At 52.0% G+C, this 8,811-nt stretch overlaps 4 protein-coding genes across 4 annotated transcripts in view; 3 read left to right on the top strand and 1 right to left on the bottom strand.

Moving 5' to 3' along the window:
* Positions 1-732: 732 nt before the first annotated feature.
* Positions 733-1,600, bottom strand: N657DRAFT_648762 (uncharacterized protein). Its single transcript, XM_062793582.1, has 2 exons — positions 1,088-1,600; positions 733-1,022 (listed from the first exon to the last, which is right to left on the bottom strand). The coding sequence occupies exons 1-2, from the start codon at positions 1,313-1,315 to the stop codon at positions 975-977; spliced, it is 276 nt and encodes a 91-aa protein (XP_062644375.1). The 5' UTR covers positions 1,316-1,600; the 3' UTR covers positions 733-974.
* Positions 1,601-3,958: 2,358 nt separating this feature from the next.
* On the top strand, positions 3,959-4,543 carry N657DRAFT_148807 (uncharacterized protein). Its single transcript, XM_062785963.1, has one exon. The coding sequence runs from the start codon at positions 4,061-4,063 to the stop codon at positions 4,403-4,405; it is 345 nt and encodes a 114-aa protein (XP_062644374.1). The 5' UTR covers positions 3,959-4,060; the 3' UTR covers positions 4,406-4,543.
* Positions 4,544-6,333: 1,790 nt separating this feature from the next.
* Positions 6,334-7,178, top strand: N657DRAFT_674033 (uncharacterized protein; the record flags this gene model as incomplete). Its single annotated transcript, XM_062795720.1, has 2 exons — positions 6,334-6,745; positions 6,811-7,178. The coding sequence occupies exons 1-2, from the start codon at positions 6,652-6,654 to the stop codon at positions 7,176-7,178; spliced, it is 462 nt and encodes a 153-aa protein (XP_062644373.1). The 5' UTR covers positions 6,334-6,651.
* Positions 7,179-7,726: 548 nt separating this feature from the next.
* N657DRAFT_665977 (subtilisin-like protein) overlaps positions 7,727-8,811 on the top strand; it is a gene marked incomplete at its 5' end in the record, with an annotated part of 2,924 nt that continues 1,839 nt past the window's right edge. The window contains 5 exons of the mRNA XM_062795316.1: positions 7,727-7,821; positions 7,858-7,939; positions 7,976-8,026; positions 8,081-8,329; positions 8,407-8,532. Of these exons, the coding sequence (XP_062644372.1) occupies positions 7,727-7,821; positions 7,858-7,939; positions 7,976-8,026; positions 8,081-8,329; positions 8,407-8,532 (603 nt within the window). The remainder of the gene's footprint in view (positions 7,822-7,857; positions 7,940-7,975; positions 8,027-8,080; positions 8,330-8,406; positions 8,533-8,811) is intronic.

Raw genomic sequence — 8,811 nt, 5'->3', positions numbered from 1 at the left:
AACAATACTCCCTGCAGTCTTCTTTCCGCCTCGGCCGTCGGCCAGAGTGGGCATTTGAAGCCGGGCCTCAAAGTCAGCCAGTCGTTTGTTGAAGTAAAGGTCCAGTGGCGGCCCCCATGTTTCCGTTTCAAGGTTCCGAGTGGGTGTGGACTTGAGGGCTTCTGCCACTATCCGTAGACTCTTGTTTTGAGCTTTTCCAAGCGCCTTGGTGATCCCTCTCGTTGCTGGCTCACCCCCATTCATCCTAAATACAGGCGGCACCTTGAGCAAGTTGGCCAACAACCGGAACAGTCGCAGGTCAACGGACAGCTCGGGAGTGGAGGCGAGCAGTGAGCTGTGATCGTCATGGACGAGGTTCATGATTTGCTTGTATTTGTATCTAGGAACGGATGTATTGTTCTGCATGACGAGCTGACCGATGGCTGACGACAGTGTCCTGAGTCTACTCTGGGCCTAACGACTCTTGGCAGGACGCCAGTTTAGTAGAGTTAAAAGGGATGCGCGAACATGACTTGTCGAAGCAACAAATCTGATGAATTTGTTTCATCAAATTCTATTTGACTATTCGACAAGCACTGTGGAAACTCTTCACCACCTCCCAGCTCGGGTCCAGTTATCGGTTCACATTTTTTTCAGCACCTACAACTGTACGAACGCTCATGGCCCCCAAGCATTCATGGCAGTAAGACGAGAAGACAGCAAGCACGCCACACCGAGGAGAAGCGAACTTGAGTAGCCGGCAAGAGATTGGATTTTGAAAGATTGAGAAGATGCAGCGAGCGTACACTCAGGCCTGAGCAAACACCATGCCGACGCGAAAATAAATTCTCCTGAAGGCCCACCAGAACCATCATCCTCGCCATTTTCTCCAGTTCGGCCAGTCCATGCGCTCGAATTCAAGATGGGGCTGCCTGGAAGATAGCAATACTGGCAGCCCCAGCGATACCACCAGATCAGGTGCTTGCTCGAGCCTCTTAGAGGAGCTTGGCGCAGTTGAGGAGGTTGATGTTGAGCAAACCGCCCTGCACAGGAACCGTCAGAGTGTTGCTCAGCCGTACAAGCCTACCTCCACGGAGGGAAAACTTACCTGTTTCACGTCGTTGGAGCAGCAGAAGGTTTCGCCGCTGCAGATATCTCCGATTGCGAGGATTTGGACGCTGCAAAGGATACCGCCGATGAGGCCGCCGTTGCAGCAGATGGCCTTCTGGTTGTTGTTGCACGATCCGGAGTCGGTGCGAGCGGCAACGTCGGCGGCAGGGAGGGCAGTGGCCGTCATGGCGAGGGCCAGCACGGTGAAGATGTTCGAGAACTGCATGTTGGCTGTTTGGAAGGCTGAGGAGCTGGCTTTGGCTTGTCGGTTTCTGTGGGCTGGGCTTGCTTGTTGTGATGGATACTGGAGAGGAAAGAGACCGAAGGGAGGGACGAGAGGAAGGGGGTTTATATAGACCTTCTTCCTCCTTAGCCGTCCTCTCGATAGTGCTGTCCTCGGCGAAAATCCTCAGATCCATCACTGGTATCGGGTTCTCGCGAGGCTCTCAGCCGTATGCCCAAGATGCCTTGTTCCAAAGTTGGACCATGCCAATTGTTACTTGTTTGTTCCCGAGTCGTTTGCGTCCAGCGCATCACTGTGCCCCTTTTGGGACACAACGATGCTGTGCAACCGCCGAGGTAAAGGCAGTCGCAGCCCGGGGCTCCTCAACCAGCTGTGGCCTTACCCATCGCAGACGGCGGTCTGCAGCCAGCCGGCCCAGCCCTCACTAACCGGGTAGGATTCCGCCGTTTGCCACGACATTCAGCTTGCTCGTGGCCGTCAACGTCCCTCAGGCCCAGGCATCGTCGATCTTTACGAGTTTGGGCCATTTCCCGTGTCCACATCGTCTTTTGCACCTGTAACCTTCCGCTATCCGTCACCTCCGCAAGGGGGATAACCAACAGAGCCTCGACCTTGGAAAGGCTATCCCCGGCTGGAGGCTCAGGATCCTCCCATCGCTGCGGGGTGACGCATGTGGCTCAATTATATCGAGCAGAAATTACCTCGAGGAAACGGAGCCCCGTTGTTGCGATCCGAAACTCTGGGATGGCCGACACGGGGGAGATACACCTTAGCGGAGACTTCTGGGGACACGTGAGGTACGGCAGACGGCAATGTCTCAGTTCAGCTTGTCTCACTCAGCACGAGGCCCTCGACAGTCCCAACTGGTTGATACAAAGTGCCTCTGCTGTCTCGACTTGGGCCTAGAATTGAGGGAATTCCAAGAGTGACCGTCTTGAATTGGCCGTGATAGATCTTGTAATGTAGGGATGTGCAGGGCGTCTCATTGCCGCAACCCAGTTAGTAAACTTGCACGTCAAGCCGCTGAGAGGAGGTATTGGTCCAAGAAGCGCCAAGAAGCGAGGCCCGATCGACAGGACTCCGTACCTGAAATTTTCTCAGAGAATCTCTTCTAGGAAAACGGTTTGCTCAATCGGGCCTTCCCGGCTGCAACACTCTGCATTCTTGATTCAGCCCAATGTTGGCTATCCAATCGACGAAGCGACCTAGCGTCGGGCGGCAGCTTTGCCGGCCGAACAGCGAGTGCAGCCCCAAGCCCTCGCGGGTGCCAGCCGTGAGGCCGGTCAGCTCGTTCCAGGAACCTGGGCGAATCAAGCTGTGTTCCGTCACACCAATCCGGGTAGCCAAGTGGCATGCGTGTAACCTCGCCTCCTACAACCAAAACGAGATCCAAATATCAAGTGGAAGGAGTAGCAAGCGCCCTGCTTGTTCCGCTCTGTACAGTAGTCTGGCTGGAGCTGGACTCGCTGAAGAGGGGCAGACGGCTTCATGCAATGTCCAAAAGAGCAAAAACGTCTGCCAATGTCCGTCGGCTCATATTACAAACGGCATATGCGTGCGCCACAGTACCCACGGCAGCAAGCACAATTGGTTTCAATTGCGCTCTGAAATGCTTGGATAAGGTACATCAGCACCCGATTGGATATTGCCAGCGTTTGCGGGCCAAAGCCTAGTTTTCCCGTCATTTCGCCAACAAACGGCTACCAAGCTCGTGGCTCTCTCCCTTTGCAGCATGGCAAGGAAGAGAGAAGGCTTGTCCATGTACCCAGCCAGCGTCTTAGCCATGGTCCGGTGCCGAAACGCCGACAGCCGGTCGCAATGCCAGCTGAAAGCCTGCTCGAGGAGCAACTAGTAGAGGTGGCTTGCCGCAAGCCCGATGGTTTGCATGAGGAGAGCCCAACAAATTGCAACATCAGAGGCAACGATGTTGTCATCCCCCTCTCGACTCTGCGTTGTCATGCCCAATGGCGGGAGCTCGCTAGGAAGATTAATCCCGCTCCCCTTCCTTTCGCATCTTGTGTGCTTTTGATGCGCATGTGTAATCTGTACTCGATATGTTATACTCGCATCCCTTGCCGATAGAGTTAAATGATCGACAACAACTGGATTTCCATGCTTTTGGTTCAGTCTATCATAACCAAAACATTTGGTTGGGTTCCTTCACCGCAGGTTTACCAAGTTCCGACAATACTGGGTTATCCAAGGTACGGATGATGGTCAGTATCATTGCCTGAGCCCCTTTGCTCCCTCGTTCCTTGAGGATAATTTTAAGGTAAAAAGCATTTGTCGAAGCGTCACCATAACCTGAGTTTCCTGGAGGCAGTTTCACGACGTAGCCTGCATGTGCTCGTAACTGCACATGCGAGCGGGGGAAACAGGCAGAGCGGAGCCTGCTTCAACGATCCCGTGTGGAGTTGTGGACAATTAGGCATGGATGCTGCCCTTTCATAGAACAAGCATGTCATATCAGCATCGCAGCTGTGCTCTCCGAGGGTGAACCGCTCTACTCGATCTGCTCTATTCCATTCTACCCTTTCCAAGTCCATCGTCATCTATTGGCGAGCGGTTGCCAGGGCCTATGTACGGTAACCCGTGAGAAGCAGCTTCTCTGATCTCTGAGTCTGGTACAAGTGTTGGTTACAGCTCGGACGCAGACACATGATGCAAGCTACCTTGAGGTGTCATCTTGGTGCTGTACCCCACTTCGGTGCAGACTGAAATCTTGCAATGATGCTCCATAATCCCACCGTCCCATCCATTTCCAGGGTGTTTGCTCTCTCCTCTGTTCTCTCCTTTTTTTCTAGCCTTTACTATCTCCTCTGCCTTTCTGTGCCTTTCTTCTTTCTTTTTTTCTCCCCTTCCTTTATATGTAATTTTTATTTCGCTTTTCCGACCTTCCTTCTCTTTACTTTTTCTTCTTCCTTCTTTGCTTTCTTATGGATAGGGAAAGCCGATGACGCTGCTGCTATCTGCAAGCCGAACCTGAGACTCATGGAATCACGACGGTTCTCGAGGAACATGAACACATTCTGGCGATGGTTGTTCCTACACCAAAGTCCGGAACTTGCATGAATCTTGAGGTATATAGTGATCGGTCAATGAACACAGTACCTTAGCCAGGGGCACATGGACACCTTGCCATCCAATTCAAAGCCCGGAATGACTACATACCATACCTTAAGTTATCTACCAGGAACAGACCTAACCAGGCTTCCTGTGTACAGTACGTGTCCAAAAGTCTGGAGCACCCCACAAACTTAAACTCGCGTCGCGACACGACACCCCTTATCATCAACCTTCCAACCAACAGAACACCAGTGCCAAATTGACGGTGGGCCGTCAACCTGGCTAGGAGTTATCCCCAGCTGTATATGCATCTATTGCTAGTACCGTTGCAGCGGGGGCTAGCCAAACGGCTATTGCCAACGCGTTTTCCATCAGCCGTCGTGCAGTCCAACTATCGCTTCAATGCTTCGAATCTTCTACTACCTTTGAATCTAAGCCTAGAACTGGCCGGCCAGAGATTCTTATACGTCGAGAGAAGCGGTATATCATCCAACTTGCAAAGCGGAAGTCCTGTCTTACAATACAACTGCTCACTAATACAGTTAATGCTCGGATCTCTCGATCATAGTACGCCGAGTTCTCCGCCATTATCGAATACGCAAGTGGCATGCACAAAAAAAATTCCATTGACAAAGGCTATAGCAATGGCCAGATATAAGTTTGCGTGTCTTTAGTTAGAGAATCTCGAGGTGCTGATACGGGTAAGTGACCCTGAAGTTTACTCCTGAATCTACTGACCAACCTCTAGTCTATCTTCACCGATGAATCGTCCTGCTAGAACAATTCAAGTAACCTAACAACTTGGGTCTTCTGGTTCCCTTCTCAAAAATGGATTAAGAACTTCGTTAACATACAAACTTATGGTAAAAGCACTAACGTTATCTCAATCATAATCTGGGCAGGAATGCAGAAAGGGGGGAGGACTGACCTTATAGTCATGGAACGTAACTATCAACCACCGTAAAAAGGGGGATATAACTCTTGGAGTTATCAACGGGCAGTGGAAAAGGGCCTTCTTCCAATTTACGACGGTACGAGGCATTTCCAGCAGGATAACGACCTGGTACATACATCGTCATCCTCGACCGAGTGGCTCCTGAATTACATAATAACGTCCTTGAAGACCGGCCTGCTCATAGCCCAGATCTTAGCGCTATTGAGCATATATAGGCTCTATTAAAACAGAGGATAGAGCAGGATATCCAGACATCTAGTTACTCAAGAAAAACCACGTGGATGTTGCTGAGTTTACTAACGTTAGATGTCTTCGGCGTTGTTGATGGTCAATAGACCAGGCTCAGATTAACAGGCTAGTCAACTTAATGCCCCGGCAATAACTAATTGTAGTTAAGAAAGCCAGGGGTTGATAAATGAAAGATTGATGACTGAAACTAGGGCTTCAAACTCAATATATCTATATCGCTAGAAATTAAGCTGGTGAGCTGTTATAGAAGGATAAGTATCTTGGTATAACGTCAGCAATCGTGTGGCTGGTGGTAGTTGGTGTAGGGTGCTCCAAACTTTTGGACGCGTAACTACTATAACTATTTTCACGTGTCGGAGATGTTCCTGCAGTTCACTCAATGACAAAGTGCCTAACGTACATTACCTTGCTTGGCTTTCCTTTGTTTGCCAACTAGCAGAGCACCCCCGCAAACCTGCAACAGCTGCCTACCCTGGTTTGAGAGATCGAAGGCTCCAAAATGCTTAAACTGACTTCCATTGGCGTATCGCTACGACGGTGTGGCTGATCCCCTTGAAACATCAACTGCACGGTTGCGTCCTGATCCGAGCGTTCAAGACTCACCAGTACAAGGGCACCCTGGCCCTAGTTGGCTTCATAACCCTTTGCAACGCCGCCGCACAAGCTACCCAGAGACAAGGTGCCACAGGCTAGTGGTGTTCAATACACTGGCTGAAACGTGGGAGAGCCTCAGCTGAAGCTGTTCCTTTTCTTGTGCCTATTTTCAGCCTTCTCGGTCCTGGCGATAGTGTGAAAGCTTAAATATGTCCTCTTTCTTGTCTCTCTATCAACTTGAGGTGATCCCCTTCAAACTCTGCTTACCATCTTCTCTTGAATACCCTATCATTCCTTTACTCTTCAGCATATCATCCAGCATTGAGTGCTTCATTGGCTTTATTTGCTTCATTCTTCTCTTACTGTCCATCTGTTTATCCGTTTCAATCATCTGGCCCCAGCAACCAAGAATCAACAATCCTCTGAACATACCTTAACCACCACCAAACTCAGAATGCACTTGACAGACTCCATCGCCGCCATCACGCCGCTCCTCCTCGTGATCACATCGTGCTCAACATTCCAAGTCCGCGAGCGCGGCGCAGCAGGTAAGCCCAGCACAAATCGCATATCCATCCCCAAGTTGTTAATCAACTGTCTTCTAATATTGCAGCAGCGCCGGCGGGATTCACGACCTCGGTGCTATCCGCCTGGGATCTCACAGCCACGTCCTTCTCAGCCACCAACACCGACACGGTGGACGATATGGGTGCGACCATCAACGGCGAGGAAGGGGAGGAAGAGGTGACAACCTTCTCCCGAGTGAAGAGGCAAGGAAAGGGTAACGGCAAGGGCAAAGGCAAGGGGAAGGGGAAGGGGAAAGGACAGGGGAATGGGAAGGGTAAGGGTAAGGGTAGTAAGGGTAACGATAAGGGTGCTGCCGATGGGGCGAATGCTGGAGCTGCTGGGAATGGAACTAACACCGGGGCTGGTGCTGCAGCTGGTTCTGGCTCCGGCGCCGGAGACGGAGCGAGTGCGTAGAATGCGAGACACGGTGATAAAGTCAGAGCTGCAGCTTAAAGCTCTCGGTATTCTGGTAAACAGGGACGATACATCAAGGAGACCAGTTTGCATGTTGTATCGAGCCACAACCTCGAAGTCCTCCTGAAACATCGAAGCTGTCAACGCCAGCAATGCGTGGTCCTACACTAAACGCTACGATACCTACGTTCCTTAACGTTCATGTTGATGACGGCTAACTGCGTCGAAGACGCTTAGCAATCTACCAATGCCGGTCTGGCCACAGTTTAGCTGTCCGTAGATCATGATGTCTCGGGAGGCTTGCAGAGAAGCCTGTTGAGGAACCTGGTGCTGTCGGCTGAAGCCGCAATGCCCAGCTCGGCGATGATTGACAGGACCCCCACAAGCCACGGTCAATCCGTATTTCAAAGCTTAGGATTACAACCGGACAGCCGAACAGCAATAAATTTCTTGAGATATGTTGAGGTTTCTGGGTGTCGAGTTGCAATCTCAAGCTGGAGTGAAACTCCCCAATCCAGCCGCTCATCAACTTTGGATATACTTTGAGCATGAGACCCAACATCGTCGTTTGTGGCTTCGCTGCCCTAGTTGTCTTCCCGTCAATCTCTGCTTTGCCACTGATCCAAAATGAAGGAGTCCTGTGGTTGACCTTGTCATTCCGGACACGTACATTGTCAAGTACAAGGCCACCGTTAATGCTACCGCAAGAACGAAGCATGAGGGACACCGTTGACGGCAACTCTAAGAAGGGCAACAAGCGTGTAGTGTTGGGCTCCTTTGACATTCTGGGTTTGCAGGGTTATGTCGCTGAGATTCCGGCCTCGGAACTCGTCCAGCTCTCATGGGCAGTGACTTGGTAATATCAACCCGAACAACGCGCACCTGGATATCTAACTGTCCAGTCAAGATTGAGCATATCGAGAAACACTATCGTCAAGACTGCGGCCATAGCAGCCGACCCCAATCTCGCCAAACGCACCATGGTCACGCAGCGCAACGCATCCTGGGGCCTAGCACGAATCTCCCACCGCAGACGCGGCTACACCGGCTACTACTACAGCGACACCGCCGGCAACGACGTCCGCGTCTACGTAATCGACACAGGCATCCGCCTCTCGCACGTCGACTTCGGCGACCGCGCCGTGTGGGGCGTCAACTCGTCGCCTCGTCCCCCGACACCGACGACGACGGCCGCGGCACGCACGTGGCGGGCATCGTTGCCGGCGAGACGTACGGGGTGTCCAAGAAAGCCGTCGTCGTCGCCGTCAAGGTGCTCGACCACTCCGGCACGGGCACCATGTTGGGCCAGCCGCGGGGTCTCGATTGGGCGGTTGCGGACGCGGAGAGGCGCGGCGTAACCTAGACCAGTGCTGCCCACAAGGCAAATCAAGTCAAATCGGCACACCGACTTGCTTTGATTTGAGGCTAGAGATACGTCCGTACTCGACTTGCCTTGTCAGTTCCTCGACTTGCGTTGACCCAAAGCTTTGCCAAGCCGCTTACATAATCCCCCGAAATGGGTTGTTCCGCCCCGCCCCGTTTTCCCCCCCCCTGAGCCACCCGGATCCGAGTCTCCCAGTCTTTACTGCCTCTTTGCCCACTGTTTCAGACACTCCACCATGTGATAGTATTG

The sequence above is a fragment of the Parathielavia appendiculata genome (genome assembly GCF_033297405.1).
Source record: "Parathielavia appendiculata strain CBS 731.68 unplaced genomic scaffold N657scaffold_15, whole genome shotgun sequence".
In the NCBI taxonomy this organism is placed as follows: Eukaryota; Fungi; Ascomycota; class Sordariomycetes; order Sordariales; family Chaetomiaceae; genus Parathielavia; species Parathielavia appendiculata.
The sequence above is the reverse complement of the archived record's forward strand: the minus strand, read 5'-3'. Positions and strand labels throughout refer to the sequence as shown.

What these genes read in the sequence shown, in the direction of transcription:
- N657DRAFT_648762 (XM_062793582.1), bottom strand. Translation starts at nt 1,315, where the DNA reads ATGCAGTTCTCGAACATCTTCACCGTGCTGGCCCTCGCCATGACGGCC. An exon ending in GCTCCAACGACGTGAAACAG is followed by an intron (nt 1,023 to 1,087) that starts GTAAGTTTTCCC and finishes GTTCCTGTGCAG; the next exon opens with GGCGGTTTGCTCAACATCAA.
- N657DRAFT_148807 (XM_062785963.1), top strand. Translation starts at nt 4,061, where the DNA reads ATGATGCTCCATAATCCCACCGTCCCATCCATTTCCAGGGTGTTTGCT.